The sequence below is a fragment of the Pinus tabuliformis genome, chromosome 1_2, assembly GCF_031772625.1.
Source record: "Pinus tabuliformis cultivar Carrire ecotype Pingquan chromosome 1_2, CPIR1, whole genome shotgun sequence".
Lineage (NCBI taxonomy): Eukaryota > Viridiplantae > Streptophyta > Pinopsida > Pinales > Pinaceae > Pinus > Pinus tabuliformis.
Genome location: NC_142298.1, coordinates 592,791,261 through 592,815,129, shown reverse-complemented (window position 1 = coordinate 592,815,129; position 23,869 = coordinate 592,791,261). Strand labels below are relative to the sequence as shown.

The 23,869-nt window shown below is 37.3% G+C and overlaps 1 protein-coding gene across 2 annotated transcripts in view; it reads right to left on the bottom strand.

Annotated features, from left to right (window-relative positions):
- Positions 1–11,874, bottom strand: part of LOC149207043 (sulfatase and phosphatidylinositolglycan class N domain-containing protein) — a 412,661-nt gene extending 400,787 nt beyond the window's left edge. The window contains exon 1 of one of the 2 annotated variants that reach the window (XM_089395653.1): positions 11,465–11,874. In XM_089395653.1, coding sequence (XP_089251779.1) covers positions 11,465–11,840 — 376 coding nt within the window. In that variant the 5' untranslated portion in view covers positions 11,841–11,874. The remainder of the gene's footprint in view (positions 1–11,464) is intronic. The other variant, XM_089395652.1, reaches the window with a different exon arrangement.
- Positions 11,875–23,869: the final 11,995 nt, after the last annotated feature.

The following is a 23,869-nucleotide window of genomic DNA, read 5'->3' as shown; positions in this document are numbered from 1 at the left end:
CTTTAAATCAATCCTACACCTCTCAACAAGAGGAATCTAATAAAAATATTATTAGCCATGAATAAGATGACCCACATGGAGTTTGGCCCTAGTTGCCAATTTTAACACTATTGTCTTGATTGGGAAAACATTTGCTATATTCTCAAGGAGTATGAAAGAGGACCTCGCAAGACAAGGTTTGTCAAGGAACAAAGGTATGCTTTGAAACATTAATTTCTTTATAATGAATGTTTTTTCATTTGACAATCTATTACTAACATTGTTGTGACTAGCTATAGTGAATCATATTGATTCTTATTTTGGAAGATTCATCACTTGATAAATCTACCCCACTCCTACTCTTAACTCATTCTATAGAACCCTAGACAGCTTATCTGGAAAACTCTAACCTAAGGATATGCTAATGTTAATGTCTAAAACCCTAAAACTGCTTAGGATTATTGAGAAATGTTATTTGAAATTTTTGTTGATGATGTCATGTTCAGGATTTTGGTATGGTCAAGAAAACCTAACTTGTTAGGGTTGAATGATAAAGTCTAAAATCCTGAACCTTTGAAAGTTTTGGTAATCTTGGGTTTACTATGTTCCTACACTGAAACCCTAACTCATTAGGGTTCGGTGGAATGTGCAAGCAAGACCCTTATAATGTCTTAGAAATGATTTCGTTGGTATGTGTGTGTTTGTCTGATCAAACCCTAGTCTAATCAAGTTTGTTGTATGCCTAACTCTTACTGATCTTAGTGAAGTTGGGATTAACTAACACATGATATGAAAAGCCTACGCATGATGATGAAGTCCTAGATGTATGAGCTGACCTGTTTATCAGTGGCCATGAATCCTAGGGTTTGGAACTAAGCTCTAGTCAAAGTTTGTCTTTCTAGGATGATAGTATTTGTGAAATTCTAGGGTTTTGGAGTTAAACCTTAGTAGAAGTGAAAATGTCTGATGAATGATGACAATATGATAATTTGAGATTTGTGTAAGATTGTTGAAATCTGAGTTTTTAGTTGGGATTGATGCTTGTTTGAAAAATCTAGGGTTTGCAACTAACCCTAGTGGAAGTGGGTCATGTTAATAACTAAGTTGTGATTGGTTTTGACTGATTCTCTTGTATGAAATCTAGGATTTGTATGAAACCCTAGTGGAAAATCTAACATATGAATTCGGAAAATTGTTAGATGCCTTGTAGATCTATATTTGTTTGAATTGTCTCTAGGGTTTGTTATATGTTATAGTAGGGTATGTCATACCCTTGAAAGAAACATTGAAACCCTAGATGGAATAAAAGTTGTTATGAAGTATTCTAGGGTTTATGACAAAGTCCCTAGCAAGATGTTGAAGAATATGTGTTTCTTGTTTAAGTTTGGGTATCTGATATATGTAAGGTTGAAATGCTTCTATAATTCTAATATGGCTAACTTCATGCTTCTATAGTTTTGGTTGTACTTGCTATCTAAGTTGTGCAGGTACACAATCTTCAATATGGTGAAGATGTTCGTTGATGTGATAAGCATGATGAGGATGATGATAACTCTGATGAAATGGTTGGAAGCCACGAAAGATTCTCTGATGACGAAAAGAAGAAGTTGATCTCCCTAAGATTAAGAGGGAGTCTGGATAAAGAGATGCTCCCTGGTTGAGAGGGAGGGCATAGCTTGGTTTTGATTAAAGAATGAATTTCGGAGGATATGTTGCTGCATGAGAAATAGGAAAGTGTATGATTGAGGAATATTCTGTCAGAGATTCGGTTGATAGTCCTACTATGAAAAGTTGAGAAGCAACATCAAGTTGTCTAGAAGACCCTGGAGGTTTGTATTTGATTATGTACATATGAAAGTATATTATTGATTGGGGTTGTGTTTGTACAGGTAAATCTCTCGAAGGTGTTGATAGCATGTTGGTTACCAATCAGTTTGACTGGGAGAGATTGGTTATCCTTGATTTGTTGGATCTAGGAGTGTTGAGGCTTTGTGAGTGAATCAATGCTGGCAGGACATCTGGCCCGCACTTTGTGTTGATGTCTAGGTCCCGAAGTTGAAAAAGGTGGTGTTGATTATAGAGCTTTGTTTTTGGATAACACCTGGACCTTTGGGTTGATGGTTAGCAAGTAATCCTAATGGCACCTAGAGAGGTTGAAAGCTTGAGTCCATCTTAATCCCATCCGGATAGATTGCCCTAGTCAGGAATCTAGTCTGTGGCATTGCGGTGCCTAAAAGTTCTTCATGGTTCATATAGTTGAGATCTTCCTTGTACTTGTATATGATGAATACCTCCCTAGTTAAGAGGGAGTGTTGGAAAATGTGACTACGTTCAGTGTTCGTTTAATGTATTTGAGTCATCATATAATGTACTCGTCAAAAGAATAAAGAAAAGAATTTTTATTATTATTATTGTAACTTATTAAAGCTTGTGTCACCATGTTTTAGGTCGAAGTCCTTATTGAGGACTTCTAGGATTTATTCTGAGTCAATAGAGTCATTATACTTTTAAAGAGACCCTTCTTGGGCTTTTGAATCATGTAAAAAGGTTTAGTATTGGAGTCAAATATAATTTATGTATCCTCCACATCATGTCGGCCTAAAAGAGATGAAGTCGGCCTAAAGACATCAATTCGACCTCCCTTGAAGCTTATAAATAGTAGCAAGTCAAATTCATTTGGAGGATCTCATCTCAAGCAAGTTCGATATCTCTAAGGAAGCCGGAAAAGTGTGAATTGGGTCTAAGGAAGCCAAAGGAAGTGTGAGTTGGGTGGAGTCTAACGAGAAGAAGAAAAACGAAATTTTGGTGCCTCTCCCTCTTTGTTTCATGCCCTAGTTTGGGAGATCAAAGTCTTCCAAGTTTTCCTGATGTCGGAAGTTGCCTGATGCCGGAAGTTGCTACATAGTCGAAGTTGTTGGAAGAGAGGTCGAAGATCTGGGGGGGCTGACTTGGTGTGGAGGGAAGGTTTGGTCTTTGTCTAGGGTGAAGAGTCTCAAAGAATACTATTGAAAGGAAGAGAATTTTGACTAGGTTTTCCCCTCAAGGGGGGTTTTGCCTTGCCATAGTTCCTATATCTGGTGTCCATAGTTTTATGTGCTTTTGCTTTGGTAATTGCTTGATGAACTAAAAGAAAATGTATAAAACTTAATAAGAAGTTAAGATCATCACAAGAAATTATCAAGTATAAGAAAAAAATTATGCCTTTCTGATTTTCTAACACCTACAACCCCGAACATAATGGAGTAGCAGAAAGGAAGAATAGAACCATTGAAGAATGCACAAGGACTATGATATTTAATCAAGACCTACCAAAATTTCTATCACTTTGATCCTCCGATAGAAATTTGAAGTGGATATGATTAATAATTCATTACTTAGCATTTTAAATTGAATAAATTATGATTTTGGGCCAATAAAAATTACATTCAAAGCCACTTCTTCATGTTTTTACTTCCAATTAAAAGAAGAGGTTACTTTGGCTGGAAAAAACATTTTTCTCAGGTAAGATCAAACAAAATTCTCCAGTGGTAAGTTTCATATGCCCATTCTCATCCTTTTATTTTCTACATTTTTTCTTTTTGCTTGAATTCCTTACTTCTGTTTTCTCTTCCAATTATATTCCCTTATCCTTGTCTCCTCTGTTTTGCAGGTTTTCATTGGTTTAAGGATTTATTTTGTTTGAAGAGATTAGTAAAAGCAGCTAGGAAGAATAGTCAAGGAGTTTCCTCTTCCCTTTCTTGTTTCTGATTTTCATTCTAATTGATGATCTTTTTCTTAAAACAAAACAATATTTAAAGACTTTCAATTTAAATTTCTAGAACAGGATTTGTAAAAGGAAAAAGTCCCCAGAAATGCACATCAATGAGTTATCATTTAATAAACCTCAATTAACAAATTTCTTTACAAGATAAAAGCTCTAATCTTGACATACTTTTTATATCTTGTAGAAAATTTACATAGAGCTCATTCTCCCAATTGGCTTCCCTGCTAATTTGCTAACATTTGGTGCTTTCCTTTTTATTTCATTTTCACATAATCATATGTATATACTAGAGTGTTTTCTGTTTGTTGAAGTACCATTTCTTTTGGTTTTATACTTGGGCTATATTTCCATCTGTGTGATCCAACAGAGTTCATTCCAAAAGGAAGATTATTAAAAGAAACATCATTATGTTATCTTTCAGATTTTCACTTCACTATAATCTCTGACTACTTAATCATCATTCTACTAAATGATCTTTAAACTTAACACTTTAAGGGTTAATTCTATCATATGATAAGTTATAACATATTTAGCTACTAAAGCAACAAAGTTCATCAATAAAAGTTTAGCATCTTATGACTCTTCTTGTCATCTTGATCTCTTAAGGAGTGGATTTGTCTCCCCATCCATTAATAAAATATTTTTAGAGTGTAATTCAAAAATAATAAAAGACTTGAAAGATAGGGGGTCTCACCAAGAGCCAGCCTACCATGATCATAGGCACTGATAGTGGTGACATTATCATAGCTAGTTACCAAGCCAGGATAATGGCTTGTAGCCAAACGGTTATAAGACAGGAGGTCTCATCACGAGTCAGCATGTTCGCTATTATTAGTACTGGTGTATGGCATTGTCAATATCTGGTCACCAAGCCAGGACAGTGGCTTTCAAAGTAACTAAAAAGAAATGAAATAATTATTACTTATTCCTCTAAAGTATAAACTAATGGATGGGGTATTGATACTTGCAAGGGTTAAAAGGTGACTCTATCGAGGCTAGATAATGGCTTGTAGCCAAACGGTTATAAGACCGGAGGTCTCATCACGAGCCGGCATGTTCGCTATTATTAGTACTGGTGTATGGCATTCTCAATATCTGGTCACCAAGTCAGGACAGTGGCTTTCAAAGTAACTAAAAAGAAATAAAATAATTATTACTTATTCCTCTAAAATATAAACTAATGGATGAGATACTGATACTTCCAAGGGTTAAAAGGTGACCCTGTCGAGACTATGAATGCCTCCTGGCAGTAGTGGCACCACCTATGACATTCGAGTATATCTTTAAGATGAACTCATACATAAACTTTGTTTTCTTTAGTTCAAGCTAACATCTATACATAGCTGTCTAAAATATGATTATACTCTTATATCTAATACAAGAGATTTTATGCATATATTGAATTCTAAATGATTTTTATATAGATATTTTTCAAAGGAAAAGTTGAGTCCTAGCATCTCATCTCTATTCCTTTTTCTTTAAACTTCCTTGATATTTGCCCAAAGATAATTGTTTCGCCCGGTGTGTCGCCAATTGTTGTAGTACTCAACAAACTCCCATTTAATTTTTTATTTTAGCCATATAATAAAATTATGGGGACCCTTTTTGCATTGCATGTAAGCTTTGAGTGTATTTACTTCATTTCAAGTCTAATGTGCCTTTTATTTACATTTGTATTATTTTTATAGTTTGCCTAAGTTTGATTAAGTTTGTTTGTTAATAAACTTTATAAATAAATTTTTCTAAACATCTTAGATTAATGAATAAAACATAGCCCCCAAGACCAAGATCTTCATTATTATTTATTAGTGGCTATATTTTCCAAATAGTGGCTTTCGCTTATAAAGCAGATATGTCTTTTGATAAAGTGGCTATAGTTTATCGGAGAAATCACATATTGGAGTTTTGTTTTGGGTCACCTCTTAAAAGTTTTGATATCCAAGTTCTTGACCTCATTTAAAGTGGTTGTAGTTTATTGGAAGGGTTTAATAAAACAAATGGTTCGAACTTCGTAAAACCAAAAACCTGACCATAGTATAATATAGTCGACGGGAGGACCCACTTCCACGTCATTACTTCTGCTTTAGAATATCGGCGATCGGAGGTTTTCAACTGTGTCACATCTTTAAAACTCTGATTTTCATATCCCGTCGATATTCCGATATGTTACTCCAACGAATTGCGATGCATCTCCCGCTCCGACCTCCGATTCCCTTTGATCGTCGATATTGCGATATGCCAATCCCATCAATTTTCCGATAGCGATATAACCTTCACCTTCGACCTCCGACTTTCGATATATCAAGATCTCCGACCTCCGATTTACTCCCATCTCTGATATCCGAATCTGATATGTGTTTTAATGTTGATTAATAAGAATTTTGTGTCCGCCTGTCTAATCGGAACTTTTGAATGAAACCTCCAATATCACATCGCCGAAACAAAGCTCTAATATAATGGATCTGATATAGTTATTAAAACGAATTCATTATGGTTTCGCATCCACTCCATATCGGAGCTACCCAATATCGCAAGTTTTTCATGTTGTCTCATTTTAAAAGTTGCGATGAGCCTTTCTCTGATACCATATGGTTCTTGCCACTTGTCACTTCCATATGGGGGCCGACGTTATAATATTGAAAAGTTTGTTTTCATTGGTTTTGTGGGAAGTTTGTTATGTTTTGATTTCAAATCTATTTTCGTCTGAATAGAATTAATAAGCCCTGTTTAGCTGAAAGTTGAAACTGGGATAAATCCAGGGTCGATAAAGAGGAAGTAACCGCTCGATCCGAGACTTCCAAACAACCACTCAACCACGTGTTGAGATCCAGATCAAAATAGACAGAAGCAAAAGCAAAAACGAAGGCTAATACCATGAAGCGCGTGATCTTGTCAGGCAATCTGCTCAGTGGTTATCAACAAAAAATAAATCGAACTCAACAACAAGCTAAACTGGGCACTTTTTCAAACAAAGGCGATCTACATTTGCCCTGTGATTCAACAAAAGCAGACACCTAATTTAATTGCTTTTATTATTATCTCGGTTGTTGAGAGATACATGGAGTTGTTGTTATTTTCACGATTTCACCTTAAGCTCTGTATAAATACAATCTCCTCGACAGGAATAAAAGATTGGAATCCAAGAGGAAGAGAGGTAGAGTAATGCTTGGGCTTATGACCTGTTTGTAAGAAGGGAGTTTGGGATTCATTTACACTATTGTAGTGAGAGTCGATCCATCTTTGCAGGCAAGGAATCAAGTTTAGAGACAACAGAGGACTTGCACTATTGTAATTCTCTATTGTTTTCTATAACTTGATTCATCTTTATAATAATATTTATTTTAGTAATTGATTGCATAACACTATTGCTTGCTCTGTTATTAAAAATAAATGCTTCAACTTTCAAATATCATTTATGGTGTATGAGTATGTATGTGGCTTTTCAACACTACTGTTGACTGTTTACTAAAATGCCCCTTTAGAAATCTGGTCAAGCTATCTTGCAGGGTTAATCAAAAATGAGATTCAAAACTGGAACTTGTATAAGGACAGACCTTTATCTCTTTGAGCTGCTAGCTATCTAACAGTTTAATCTTATAGATGTCTTGCTTTCTACATATCATGTATTTGAACTATTTCATTATTATGGCATGAATCTTTTGGTCCTCATGCATATGCTTTATTAGAAATTGGAGGTGTTTGCAATTGGATGACTGTTAACTATTGAATAGGCATTTATTTGCTTACATTTGCTCGAACAAGAATTAGATCTTGGAACTATTTCCCTTATCTTATTCCAATTTCAACATACTTTTGTTTCTTTTCCCATCCTTTTAGCTTGCTCTTGATTGAGAGAAGGACTAATCCTTCCTTCAATCAAGATAGGTCTAGGATTAGATGCATCTTAGATTATACTTTGCATTTAGTTCTTTTTTTTGCATTCTAGAAGTCCCCTCATACAGGGACAAACTTTAGTTGTGGCTTGGCTGAGCCCCATATCAGCTTAAGGATCACTTTCTTGCCTAATCAGCAAGAAGGATGATCTGATGTCTCTTCTCTATTGGTAGGGAAAAGTCATCTTTTAAGCCAGTGGAGATAGAGAGAAGGTAACTCGACCTAGTTTAACCAGTGGGAACCACCATTTCAACGAAAAAGGAGCTCCTCTAAGTTCCCGACCAGGTGGTATCCCTTATAATGTTGTAGGCAAAGATTTTCGAGCCTTCAACAGGCTGGCACGTCACCCATGCATGCCCTAGAGGATGACATAAGCCTTCTTGACGGTGACGTCATACTGGAGGAGGTGTTACTTGGAGATGTACCCATGCACTTTGATGATGTCCCTTAGAGTCAGGAGCACTCATGGACCCACTTTGTCACTTGCTTGATGTAAATGCCCATTTGGAGAATGATGTCATGTTAGAAAGCCCTTCCTCCCACATATGTGGAGGATTTCTGACATATTTATTATGATTTATCATTTGTAAAGCTATCTTTAGGTCGACTTGTGACCTATTAGCCTAGTTGAACACTTCAAGCAAACTTTCAAGGCTTTCTCATTGTAAATTAATGAAAAATGACTTGATTGCCCACGTGTAAATAAAAGACAGTCATTTTCATTAGATCATCATCACATACACTCGTCTCTCTTCTCTAGAGTAAGTGCACCCAAGCTCTTTTATATTTTTCTCTTTGATGCAATTGCTAAATGATGGTGCAAATTCTATTGGGGAGGATATGTTAAATGTTTGCATGGAGAGACTATCTTATGGATTGATGACGTGATTCTTGCTTGATTTGTGTAAGTTTAATGCTATATTCTTCCATTTTGCATGCTATCATCTGAAATTAGGTTTTATCTTGTGCCATATTAAAAAATGTAATATCTTTCTTGAACTCTTGTTTCTATGCAATTATGCAAAATCCGTCATTGAAAAATCCATCAAAGAAACTTGTTTTCATGCATCCTTTAACTTTAAATCTCCTATGAAAGAAGTCATTAGGGTTTCTAAGAAGCGAATTAAACTCCCACCCTCTCTCTCCAAGCCCTTCCATCATTGACCTCGCCTTATTTGACTCCATTGCCCAATTGAATAGAGGCACAAGTCTAGTTGTGGGATCACCTTTAAAAATTCTCTCCTCTTTATCTCTTGGTAACTAGGGTTAGGATTTGGTCTAAATCTACATTTTATAGTAATTTTACATCTATGTGTTATTGTCCTATTGGTAGAAATTGCATTTAATAAAATTTAGAAGGCAAAATCTACCATTAATTGCATGTTTTATCCTAAAAATAGGGTTGACGTCAAGATATTTATGGTTGTCGCATGCATCTTCAACCATTCAAATCCTAAATTTGACCTATCCCTTGCTTACATATTTAATAGCATATAGTCCTTTGTTGGTCCTAACCTTTAGAAGGTTATTTCTTTGTTGTTATATACTATTGCATGTTGCAAATTTGCATATCACAAAAGCACTCGCTTGTAATAGCTTTTTCTTTAGTTTATTAAGGTTGATAGAAAAGTGTATTCGAACATTTGTAAGTCCTCTCTTGGCCTCTAAGGCTTAGCTGATACCTTCTTCCATAACCATTAGACTCTTGTCACCCTTGAACCCTCCTTTATTTGATACAATTCTAGGTGATTTATCTGCAAGCTCCTTAGGAAGCCATTTGGCTTGAAACCCTAGTCATTTAACCTCTAAGTCTTGCTAGGAAAACCTCCCTTGTGGGGATAACATCCAACCACAAAATAGTAAGAGAGAGGTCGTTGAGGTGACAATGGTGGCTAATCTGTTCGTTGCAATAAGACATAGGTTGCCTAGTGAGGATTTGCACTAGGCTTGCTAGATTTTACAGTGACAAGGCCCTTGGGTAACTAAAACTCTATTCCCTAGGGTCAAAACCCTAAAACATTGCTTGTCCCCAAAACCTTAGACATGATGTTTCTCAGTTCAACCTTGTTTCTACTTGTGTTTCATACTTCTCGTAAAGTAGCTTTGAACACTCTTCAATCTCTCTGGACAATATTTCGAGTTTTTTTGGTTGACCAATTGTAACCAAGTGATCCACTCAAGTCATGTACCCTTTGTGGCATGTACACATAAACGGAACAACTCTTGCTTTGATTTCAACGATTCATGTGTTGCACGTACAATCAGCTAATCAAACACAATTAACTAAAAGCTAATTAAGGTCTTAACTAGTGAAAGTTCGAAATAATCTCAAAACAACACTTCACATGAACTCACTCGTAGTTGGAAATGATGCCAAATAGTAAATACACATACACCGTCAGAAGTTTTATTTGCCACAACAACTTGGCACCATTAGGAACTCATGCAAAGGTAGCATAAGATGCCAAGCAAGCAAAGTGATCAATCTTCAGTATATGGCTTGGCTATGAATGTTTAAATTCTTAGTGTTTGTATTGGCCGGTAATGGGCCTCCGCAAAATTTGAAACGAGGTGTCCTCATGGCAAGTACCCCGAATCACCATTCAACCAAAAGGTAGTGTTCCATACAAAAAACAACATCTGGTACTAAAACTAAAGAGTTAGATGTAGATCATGACATGCTAAGATTTGTTACAACAATGACAGATCTATGGTACTAACATGGTAGTTTGTCATTACTTGTGGACAGTCTCTGACTTTGGTTGTTATTTATGTTATATCACAGGGTATATGTGATGTAATAGAGTATCTCTATAGTGGCATACCCCTACATTAGGGTTTTGTTCTACATTAATTCCACTTCTGACCACTTGAACGATTTTTAGAGGCTATGACCACTATATTTTTCTTTCTGTGAGAGTGCAGTTTTAACATATCATGCATGCATCAAAACAATAGTTATCCTCTCCTCTACTGATCTGTCGAAGAAAAAAAGCATCTAAAAATATGTGAAGATGGAGGGTTATGTACCAATGAAAAGCATGAGTCATTTAGTGGGAGGGTATATCCGATGTTACATACTATCTTTATAATAGCATACTCCTCCGTTGTGTACCAGTGAAAAGCATGAGTCATTTAGTGGGAGGGTATACGTGGTGTTACATACTATCTTTATAGTGGCATAACCCTGTGTTGGGATTCCGTTTTACATTAATTCTATTTGTGACCACTTGCTTAAGCAAGCATCTAAAAATATGTGAAGATGGAGGGTTACCTACCAATGAAAAGCATGAGTGAGTCATTGAGTAGGAGAGTATATGTAATGTTACATGGTATTTTTATAATGGCATTGCCCTTATGTAGGGATTTCATTTTACATTATTTTAGTCATGACAACTTGAACTATTTTTACAGGCTATGGCTAATATAAATTATTTATTTTGTGAGAGTTTAGCTTTAGCATAACATGTACGCATTAAAAAATAGTTCTCCTCTCCTCTACTGATCTGTTGAAGAAAACAAGCATTTAAAAATATGTGAAGATGAAGGGCCGTGTACCAATGAAAAGCACAGATCGATTTGCGGGACGGTCGATGCGAAGATTATCTGTATAATGGCATATCCCTATGTTGGGATTTCGCTCTACATTAAGTTTATTCATGACCACGTGAACGATTTTTACAGGCTATCACCACTATATTTTGTTTCTTTGCGAGAGTATAGCTTTAATATATCATGTATGCATCAAAACAATAGTTCTCCTCTCCTCTCCTGATCTGTTGAAGAAAGAAAGAATTTAAAAATATGTGAAGATGGAGGGTTGTGTACCAATGAAAAGCACGAGTCGTTTGGCGGGAGGGTCGATGCGAGGAGTAACAGGATCCATTCCATGGACGATGGGACTCTTGAAGTATATGTCGAAAATACTCATCATGTAAACCGCGTGCAGTACAATACCCATCACAATAAGCCATTTCTCCTTTTTCTGCCGCCATGATTCGCCTGTTTCGTCCCGCGCGCTCAGTGGTAGTGCCGTAGAAATCCTTGATCCGTTCCTCATTGAGATTTCTCCAGGGCCGAGAAGCTTCAAAATGCGCTTATGGACCCGCGCATAGCTTATACGTTTGTCTTCCTTGTTTGGATCTTCAAGTCTTGGGAACCGATGAGTAATTTTTTGACATTTATTTTGTGGAGAAACCACCATACGCCCACATTTCCTTCCTTCGAAAGAGTACGAAAGTGTAATTGGTTTGTGACCTTGTCAAAGAATATGGATTGGATTAATTGGTTTGTGACCTTGTTAAATAATATGGATTGGATTGATATGGATTTAAACAAAGTAGTATTAAGTTGTGGGTTAATGATATAATTATTCAAAAGAGTTTCATTACAAAAAAAAAAATAAGATTAAAAGAGTAGTTTTTTATGATATCTTGTTAAGTGAAACTAGGACTGCTCTTATTGAAGCAATTGCTATAGTGCAAGTCATAAGGTATTTAAAAAAAATTGAGCAAATGGAAGAGGGTAGATGGCCTAAGGTTGTCTTTAATGATAGATTGTGCAAGAGCAAAATAACAAATGGTTTAGTAAATAAGGTATTTGCTTGAACGTGTGTCCCATAAACAGCAAAGAGATAAAAGCTTTTGTTATGGAAAAGTTCCACAAACGTACTTGGGATAAGGAACTAGAAAGAAAGAAAAATTACTATATTGAAGTGTTTAATCTCAATCATAGTCATCAACCAAAAGCATACATAGAGGCCAATATCTCTTGGAGAGCCAAATTTCTTATTGCTTAGTTAAAGACTAATTTTCATCAACTCCGATTTGAAATAGGGCACTGGAAAAGGCCAAAGGAAGTGTGGGAGGAAAGAGTATGCATTTTTTGTTCTTCCGGAAAGGTGGAAACAGAAAAACATTTCATTTTAGAATGTGAGGCCTTTAAACACAATAGGGAAAGTTATGCAGATATGCTGGCAGCTAGCTCTTGGGATAATCTATTTAGCGAGGGGTTTGTCGAGAACCTGGGAGCATTTATTTTGAAGCTTCGCAAAAAAAGGGTCGAATACATCAAGCAATCTGTCCCATAGGTTATCTTTAGCCTCATGGACGTTAAAATAATTTCTCTTTATTTCTACAATATAGTGAATTTATTTTAAAGAGGAAGAGGAAGCATTCTCAAGATCAATTTTCGTGACTAGTCATGAGTTACTTGATTCCTAGAAAGGTCTAAGGATTTTTGTAATGATTACACTACAGATGACTAGTTAGATTTTGTTAAGGGAAAGCGTTAAGACCCATATTGGTAATTTAATTGATAATGTGGTAACAATGTTAAATTGTTTAATACAGGATTCTCTTGAGGTTAATAAATGTCATTTTCTTGAGGTTAATAAATATCATTTTATTAAGCAAAGTTTTTCAGTAGAAATCACATAAGAGAAATTTTTTGTTGACGTGTTTTGAACCAAAAAATAAAAACCCTTGTATAATTAAAACGAATCAAAATTAACAAAAACCCTTGAATAATGAATAAAAATAAATAAATAAATAAAATAAGATACAATGTAAATATATATATATATATATATATATATATATATATATATCCGCAATAAAAATAATCATATAAGAGAAGTTTTGTCGACATGTTTCGAACCATCCACTGTGGTTCATCGTCAAGACAAAATGGAAAAGAATATATTGGCACCAGATTAAATAGAGAGAGCAATGTAGAGACCCTTAATAATGTTAACAGTTATAATAAACAGCTAGTTTTTTAAAGAAAGAAAAAATTAATATATAACATCAATTATTTTAATATATTAAATCAAATCAAATATTAAGTTATGGTTCGATTTTTAGTCAAATAAATAGAATAAAATTAAAAATTCAAAGTCAAACTTAAAACAAGGAGTTAAAACCCTAAAAAATAATCAAAAATAAAGGAGTCAAGACCATAATAATGATTTTTTTTAATAATCAATAAAATAATTAAAATTGTAAAAATTCCTTGAATAAACAATATAAAAACAATGAAAATATAATTAAAATTAATAAAAACGCTTGAATAATCAATAAAAATAAAATAAAAAAATAAAGTAGTTAAAAATAAAAAATAAATAAATAAAATAAGATACAATGTAACATACAAATAAAAATCCGCAATAAAAATAAGAGAAACTAAAATAGAAAGAAATATAAATTCAATTAAGTTAAAATTATTAAGTTAAATTAAAATAAATTAGGAAGACTGGGCAGGGGCCCAATATCTGTTAATTTTCCAACCATCGTCTCTATTAGGATTACTAGGCCTTCTTTCGATTTCTAAGGCTTCCCTGAATTTTCGATGATGGAAATGACTAATCCTAGCAATGACTTGGGTCTCTTCAATGCAAATGTGATGCTTAGTCTTTTCTACATGTTAGTCCTACCATGCTTGATGTCAGCAGTGTGCTCATGAATCCTTTGATTAATTGAGTGACCAGTGTCACCTATGTAGGAAGTCCCACAAGAACATGGGATAACAGAAACACCTTTCATATTCTTAGGGTCCACTGGGTCTTTTACAGATCTTAGGGAGCTCTGGATGGTATTTAGAGGCCTAAAGGTTGAGGGAATTGTATGTTTCCTTAAGATTCTCGCAATCGTGTCAGTGGTCCCTTGGATAAATGGAAGGTGTCAATATTTGCTTCTCCATCTTGTCTTGACGATGAACCACATTGGATGGTTCGAAATGCGTCGATAAAACTTCTCTTATGTGATTGTTGCCGAAAGTTTTTTTTCTTAATTGTCTAATATGGATCACATAAGCATGAATTCGAAAATGAAGGATTATGTTGACTAGCTCATCTCATTGTTGAGACACAACCAATAAATCTAATTTCCACTGAGGGAAGAAGAAGGAGAAATCTACAACTTGAAAGGTTTAAAGGAAAAGCAAGGTTGAGATTTGGAGATCTGTCATTGGAGAAATTGGTTGGAGAGGGTTTGAGAGAGCCCAAAGCTAACGAACTAAATTGGAATCCATTTAGATGAAAAAACAAAAAAGGAACAAAATGTGTGACATTGTGTAAGAAGAAGGTTAATATCATAAGGGGCAAAGACATGGGATTAGAGGACATCACAAACTTAATGAATAAAGCCATCACTAGCCATTTCATGGGAAAATCAGTGTTAGAAGATGGAATGAAGTGGTGGGGAGCAAATAGCTTGTTGGAATTTTTTAGCTATTTACCAAAATATCACATTCTAATAAGTGGGTGGCTTGCCTTTTAGTTCCAATCAAATTCCAATGTGGAAAAAGTTTTAGCTTGGAAGTGGATTTTGTAACACCCTCATCCCACATCTACCCAAGTAATCGGCCAACCGAGGTAAATATACGATGAGAGGCCACTATAATGGGATTCAACCTCCTATGTGATCTTAAGGAAGTGGAATCTACGGAAACATGCCATACAGACCTTCCACATCAGTACCAAAACTCCTAGGAGCCATCCCAACCACTCAGGTAACCAGCCCCTCAGACCAACTGAAGTTTTAGACTATTAAATACTAGACACTCCCTTGATATGGACAAGCATGCATCCAGGAGGCTCTAGACACTCCCATGGCATGGGGATGCATGCGTCCAGGGACTTTTTTGCCTAGTGTTGTACCTGCGTCTCCAGGATTTGAGCCACTTTTATAGGCCTAAAACCCAGGTCACTTCCCATAACTCAATGACACTTTCAAAAATGTATTTACCCCACATAACAATAATGCATTTGCAAAAACAAGGACAAGGTCTAGACTTGACCCCTATTAGCCATGACAGGCTTTTCATCAAACATGTCACAAATATGTAATCTACAGGTGTAAACAACCAATCTGAGCATAAGAATCTCATACTTATCTGAGAATCACTAAAAAGCATTGTTCCCTTATATCATTAGCTACATTATCATCTTATAGGTCATATATACGTTATCCACTCATTTACAAATCAAAACATGAGGAGAGCCATACATTATCATTGTCATAATACATATTCATAACCAGCATAATAACAACAGAAATACAAGGTGTTGACGGTGTTGGACCTGCCAACATGTCAAGGGGATCTCCCTGGTAAGAAGTCCCAATTAGACCTCAGACCATTTGGTGCAGGAGTCCCAACAATGGTTCATAAGGTAATGCCTTGACCGCGATGTCGCACAAAGGCAAGTAAGATAACCCTATCGGTAGCAAGGGTGTGACTGATGCAGAGAGTCAAGGAATGTGTACGAGAGGTTCCAACACTTCAAAGGGAGAGGAAGGTGAAGGTGAGTTCCAGGTTGAAAGGGATCAATCCCAACTCGGCTAGGAACACACCACACAAAGGACATGCACAGCTTCTGGCGGAGTAGTCCACTCGGATGCAGCAATCACAACAACAATGTAAGATAACACGAACAACACTCACGGATCAGTCTGAGACGAGTGTGATGGTTGATATAGCAAGGTTCATGAGAAAGGTCTGTTTGATGTTTGGCAAAGTAGTCGACACAGACGGTGACAACATTAACAACATATGCAACACATTAACAACAAGATTCATATAATTGCATACAAATCAGTTCATATGCAAGTGCGTAAGTTAAACAACATATATCATTAAGGCAACCGGAACAGTCCAACTACAACAACAACATATGCATGAAAATGTGATGGCTCTTATTGTTAAAGAAGTGTAAGTCACAATCATACAATACACCATGTAAACCTGCTAGCCCCAACAATGGAACGTTACAGCCACATCCGCCTGCTCCTCTAAAGAGATGTTTTAGCTCCATGCAGTGAAGAAGCCAAGGCGCATTACAATACTGTCCAAGTCTTCTTCAAGATAGTCTTAGTAGAAGCTTGGCTGACCAAAAGCCCATACAATGAGTTATGAGGGACTATTTATAGCAAAGGGTGGGGTGACCCTTGACATTCCCCTTTGTGACAGTTCAACTACCCTCATGACTCTTCACCTACTTTATGATTGTTACGTCCAACTATGGATAGACTTACACTTGACATGACTCAACATTACAATGCACATGTACTCATGTGAAACAACATGGCTTGAGCAAGCCAAGCAAGACATCACTGACACCCAGTCCATTGTGGTGAGACCAACTCTATGACATGCTTGTGATGGTGAAGGTGGTGAGTTGATGCCAAGCTTGGTCGTCTGTGACGGTGTGCATGCACCTCATGGTGACATCTTGTTGAAGCAAACTCTTGCCTCCGTTGCAACCAGTGCATTTGTTCAGCCCCTTCATCCAACTCGTCTGCTAACATGCGCATGGTCTTCTTGGGTATGGTTGAACCGGCAACACACTAATGCATAGTGTCTGTGTTGATCTTCAAGTGTGTGCTGGTGGTCATGCGCATCAACTTGCCGAAGTACATGTTTAGCCCCAGTTGGACTTACTTCTTGTCTTCGCCTTGGTGAGTGTGTTGAATGGGTTGGATTGCATGCATATGATCAACGACATGCATGTTGTTGAATCCATTGCATGTGATCAACAACACTGCTCATCGTATCTGCTCTATGTCAGCTGCTGGGATGGATCCTTAACTTGTACGGGCACAGTTTCATCCGTGAGTGCATGTTGCACCCACTGTTGTTCTTGTTTCTGTTGCAACTCATTCGTCTGTCTATGCAGCTTCATGTTCTTCCTGAGTTGCTACTTCAGCACATGCAACTCTTTCTTTGATCCATATTTTGACTTCGCGCGATCTTCATGTCATGTCGTCACTTCATAGCCGAAGTCTTCAAAGTTGCTTTCATCATCAATGGACCTACTTGAGCTTGCAACCTTGTTCCACCTTCATGTTGTCAACAACCCTCATCTTGCATTCGTTGCATTTGGTATGCTGTCTTCAGCTGTTGTTCATGATGATGTTCGTTGTGATGTTGTTGTTGTCATACTTTGATGTCCTTGTCTACGAACAACTTGATGTCTTTGTGGGTAGGCAAGCTCATAGACACTTGATCGACTGCATCCCCAAGCGTGCTCTGAACGGTGTCCTCGTCTCTGCTCTCCTGGAAACCATTGTACTTGTACTGCTGAGAGGCATATGAACACCTGTGATACCTGGAGACATGGCAACAGTCATAGCAAGCAATCTGTCAGTCGAAAACCAAAATGAACATGAGAACTGACTTGCAACATACCTGGGTGAATGATCATGAAGGTTGTGCCATTTCGCCTGGGAGGTCGGGAGACAGACTGCCAAGGCTGCTCAAGGCACAGTCTGGGCTGCTGGGAGACTGGCTGACTGCTGGAACTGCGAAATGTGCAATCCAGTTGGGCAGTTGGCTGTTGGGGTTGCACAATGCGCAATTCCAGCTGGGAAACACTGCTAGCCCAGGGACAGATTTGCGCAATTTTTTGGGCCAAGCAACCACTGACCTCCAGAAATGCGCAATTTGGTCTAGGAGGCCAGTGCTGGGCCAAAATGCGCAAATCTGGAGAGGAAAGTGAGCCTTCCTTCTCCAGATTGCGTAATGCAGCCTTGCTGAAGACAGAGACCGGGCCAAGGTTGGCCTGACTCGCCGACGGGCAACTAAAAGCAAGAAATTCAATGAAATGCATGGCAACACTAAGTGATAGCAGAAGAGAAGTGATTGACAATGCATGCAAAACATGAATGAATGATTCAGTAAACAGATCAACATGCATGTGGGTGAGGCAGTTCACATGTTGGGCGAACGTCTGTGCAAAACAGTTTCATGCATGCAACAACAATGAGATAGCAACGAAAACTGAAACAGAATTAGGGAAAGCTAGAATACATGTAAATGACAACAAGCGTTCAAAGGAATCAAGCAAACAGTACTCACACAAGCGAAAACACAAAAAGCGACAGAAATGCAACACAGGGCATGGGAAGCGGGCTTACCCCAAAACAGTTGAGCTAAATATGCCGACTGCTCTTAGATGCGATGTGGGATGTTAGAGTTGCAAGGTTGATGTGAGGAATGAGCTCTGCAGTGTCCGGTTTATGAGTTTTGATCACATCGAGGTTGTGATGCGCATGCCGTGAATCTAGGGGAAGCGACACTTGGTGGGAGGTTTCAGAATTGCTCTTTGCATGTAACCTCCAACTGCTAAACATAGATCCCTGGAACATGGGATGCCTTTGCATGTTGTCTTGGAAGAAGCAACCCATGCATGCAAGTCTTTTTTGCTCAGCCCCGGAGGGAACCGGTCAACTCAGCTGCACATGCAAGACACTGCTCAACTGCTAGAGAAAAATGTGCATTTCTCGCTGGGAGCTGGGCTGGCTGCCGAGGAGATTTGTGCAATTTATGGGGAGAGCAGCTAACTATTGCCCAGATTTGCACAAATCCTAAGCTGAAGAGCTTGCTTATGGGAAAATTTGCGCAAATCCTACTGGGAGGCTTGGTTGGCAGGATTACGCAATCCTAGAGCCCAACAGGTTGTGAGAGCACAATTTCCGGAGGGAAGGCTGGTTTCCCTCCATAAATGTGCAATTTTCAAGGGGAAGCTCCTCAGCCTGCAACTGGACCAAGTCCGGGTGAGCAACTTGTGAAGGGAAAGATCAAACTGTGATCGACAAGCTGCCTTTGAGCAAGAAAGACACCGAAGCTTGAGGACTTGACGAAGCAAGGCAAGCTGTTGTGAAGGTTGGTAGGGAGGCTCCAAAACTGGCTAAGGCAAAATTTTGGAGGGTGGTTGTAGCTGTTACAACACAAGGATACATCAGTCATAAAATCCACATATAAACTAGTACATTTACACATAAGATACCAAGGAAAGAACCTCTTATTAATGAATGCAAAAGCCAACCCGAGATGGGACTACCACGTTCTACCTGACCATAGAATGGCTGAGCTAATTCTCTCTTCATCCATTCACCCCGATGTCATATTCCAAGCATGGTTGTGGGACTCAAACCAAAAGAACCAACCAAGGCATCCAGAGGCTAAACCACCTCACCCTCATCAATGGAAACCAGGTCGCAATCCATACCAGATCACTAGGGCGGAACAATAAACATGTAACAATAAGCTTTAACATGATCTTCACCAGATCACTAGGCCAAAACAAGCATGGATGCCACCGGATTTCTCCACCTACACCGTGAGGAATTTTCTTGTCTCCTAGTATCTCAGACTTTACCTTGATCCACAGTTTGATCTAGGGATCACTAGGCCCTAAATCGAGACTCCACCCTCTAGGATTTACCTATATCTTGCCATTTACCGACAAGGATTCCTAGGCCTAATCAAGGGAAAACACCTCTAGGCTTTATTGTATATCCCGTCATTCACTATTCGAGGATTTCTAGGCCCATTGAGGCAACACAAAATTTGCCTTTACCACAACCCATAGTCTAGTTCAAGGGTTACTAGGCCATGTGTTCTATTGTTCAAATCTCCACCTCACTTACCTTCGAATCCACCCGACAATCCATATCAACCAAAACACGAGAACCTCATCACACCATGGATATATGGAAATGGAAAGGCTATGCTGAAAACACTGTCACACCTAGCAAAACCCATGCCATAACAACAAATGACCACATGCAATACCATGCATACTAAAAGGAAAACACACATGCAAATCGATACCTGCAAAGAATCTTGGTGTAGTTGCTTAATCTTGCTCTTCCTTACTTGCTCCTTCCTTCCTCTTGCCTTCTTTGCCTTTATTTATCCAATGCCAAAGTGCTCCAAGAAAACTCTAAGTGTCCAAAAGTGTGTGTGTGAGAGAGAAAGAGAGAGAGAGAATAATGAGAGAGCTCGAAAACTGAACTGACAAAAAGGTACCAATTGATCCTCAAAATCCTTTTTATCAATTAGGCCTCTATTTTCTTCATTTTCCATTATTTTCCTTCATTTTTCTCCTCACATGCAACCTGTGATCTTTCACCTTCCTTTTCTCCTAATTTCCATTATTTTCATAAATAAATGTGCCAAAAATGCTATTTTCCCTTTACAAAGCTTAGCCTTTGCCTTTGCCAATTTCCTTAGTCATAATAAACCAAATGAACACCCACACTAGGATGTCTTGCCCAACATTCAGCTTGGAATACGTGTCTCATCAACCATGGTTATTATTTTTCCTTTATTAACTTTTATTACATGGAATTTTCACCAAGTTTGTTAAAGATTTGGGTTCCAACATACCTTGACATCCAAAGGTAAAAGTTGGGGGTTCAATCCAAGGAAAGAGTAACTATATCTACAACATATTTGGGTCAAACGTCATGGCCTGTAGTTGAAATTGTGAAATAAAAAGATGTTGAAAGTCTTGGGAGATGGACTATGAAGATTAATTAACTTAGATGAGGGATTTCACTTAAAAGTTGGTAAAAGGGTGATAAATATCCTAGTCAAAACCAACCTGAGAGAAGGGTTACCAAAAGCTCTAGAAATTACATGGGTAACATATTAATTTGTTCAAGTACTTGATTATTGCAAAACACCCTTTAAGTGTTCAAGAAGCCATGCAATAAGCCATGTCTACAAGGATTGTCATTATCCTAGTAGGAACTAGGTATGGAAGGGGACAAAGAAGCTCATATATCCATTGACTCCTACAATAATGTAGAAAAATATGTGGAGCCAAAGGAGGTCTTAAGGGTTATAATGGAAGTAAGTGAGCCAAACAAAATACAAATAAAAAAATTCATAACTAGAGAGCTTAATGAATATGGAATGGAAGAAATCATAAAAGAAGTTGGCCAAGTCCAATATAAGGATGTGCCTGGATCAATAACAAATAAGATGATGAAAAAAATTATGAACATACTTAAAACTAATTCCAAATCTTAAACCATTTTTTATTCAATAATTCAAAAGATGGAATAATGTTTTTCTCAAGTTGTTATTTAAGTTAGGGGAGGGGATAGTAGACTAGAAGGATTCCCACATTAGCATATTAAGAGATAGAAACTACTCCTTTGGTTTTTTTTAATGATAAGAATCTTACAAGGAAAACTTTATAGGCTTCTTTGTCCTAAGAGTTTGAGGATTATTCAATGGAAATTTATGGGAATCCCATGTACAATTTAGGACTTAAAAGAGATAATTCTAAAAAAAAAGAAGATGATGTATGAGTTCTAGCAAAATAAAATGATTTTATACCATCAGCGGGTCAAAAATCCCATTTGACCCTAGAAAAGAAGAAATTCGTTAAAGAGATTAAGCAATGAAAATAAGTGATGATAAAGAGGGGCCTTAAAGCAAGGAAATCTATAGAGGATGAAATTTTGATTATGATGCCACTAAATGTGAGAGGGGTGGGGTTCTCCCACAAAAAATTATCCCTCAAAAGATGTTTACCAAATTCAAACTGGATGTCATATTGCTACAAGAAACCATGTGCAAAGGGAATAAAATAGAGGTTATATTAGTGTTGCTTCTAAAAAAATTGAAGGAAGATCAAGAAGAATTCTCACCCACTTGAATGACACAATGGATCTCACTAATTTGTCCTTCTTACCTGTAAGGACAAGGGTAGATGTAGAATATAAATAATCATGGAAAGATTTCTCTACCATTAGCATGTACGATGCATATGGTTATAGGAAAATCTTTTGGGAAAGCTTTAAAAGGTTACATAGGATCAAATATGATAGTATAATCCTATAAAGGTAATTTAAATTTGAGAATGAAGGAGGGGAAAACACAAGGAGGAGGAACCAAATGGGATCTCCTTGCTAGCTACTTTGTCCAATTGTTTGAATACCTAGATCTATGTGATGTGGAACATGATGAGATGGCTCCAACGTGGAGAAAAGAAGTGGAAGAGAATATTTGATAGATTTCTAGCTACAAAAAAATGTTATGAAAGAAGTACATAGATTAAATTCATGGGTGGGAGAAGGAAGTGGCTCTAACCATCTAACTATATTGCTATAAATAGGAAAGGATGACCAAAAGCCTCTAGGCTCCTTCAAACTTAATCATACCCGGATAGAAGAGGAGGGAATCCAAAGTTTGATCACCATTAACTATAGGAAATTTGAACAAAATGTAGGAGAAACGACAATCTTTAAATTTATAAAGAATTTGAGAAGAGCCGTGAAAGTGGTGGAAAAATGGGCAAGAGAGAGCATAGTAAGTTCAAAATATCTAGTACAAATAAAGAAGCAAAATATATTGTTGTTTAGTGGGACTAAAAAAGGCATCTTCTCAAGAGTTAAGAAAACTAAATTGAAAAAATTAGAAGAGACAAGAAGAAAATTGCTAAAATGTAATAGCCCTAGTGAAAAATCCATGTAATAAAAGTTAATAAAGGCTAAAATAATATCCATGATTGATGGGACACTTATTCCAAGTTGAGTGTTGGGCAAGACATCCTATTGGGTGTTCATTAGTTTATTATGGCTAAGGAAATTGGCAAAGGAAACAGCTAAAGCTTTGAAAGACAAAATGGCATTTTGGGCAGATTTATTTATGAAAATAATGGAAATTAGGAGAAAAGGAAGGTGGAAGGTCACAAGTTGCATGTGAGGAGTAAAATGAAGGAAAATAATGGAAAATGAAGAAAATAGAGGCCTAATTGATAAAAAGGCTTATGAGGATCAGTTGGTACCTATTGTCAGTTTAGTTTTGGAGCTCTCTCATTATTCTCTCTCTCCCACTCTTAGACACTTAGAGTTTTCTTGGAGCACTTTGAAATTGGATCAAGAAAGGCAAAGAAGGCAAGAGGAAGGAAGGAGCAAGCAAGGAAGAGCATGATCAAGTAGCTACAGCACGATTCTTTGCAAGTATCGATTTACATGTGTGTTTTCCTTCCTAGATTTGGCATGCATGGTATTGCATGTGGTTCTTTGTTGTTATGGCATGGGTTTTGCCAGGGTGATAATATTTTCAGCCTATCCTTGCCATTTCCAGATAGCCATGGTGTAATGGGGTTCTCATGTTTTGGTTAAGTTGGATTGTCGGATGGATTTGAAGCTGAGTGAGGTGGATCTTCGAATGATAGAACACATGGCTTAGTAACCCCTGAACCGGGCGGTTGGTTGTAGTAAAGCCAGATTTTGTGTTGCCTTGGTGGACCTAGGAATCCTCGACCGGTGAATGGCGAGATATATAGTAAATCCTAGAAGGTGGTGTCTCAGTTTAGGGCCTAGTGATCCCTGGATTAGACTGTGGATTGCGGTAAATCCTGAGAGTCTAAGAGACAGGAAAATTCCTCACGGTCTAGGTGGATAAAATTGGTGGCATCCATGCTTGTTTCGC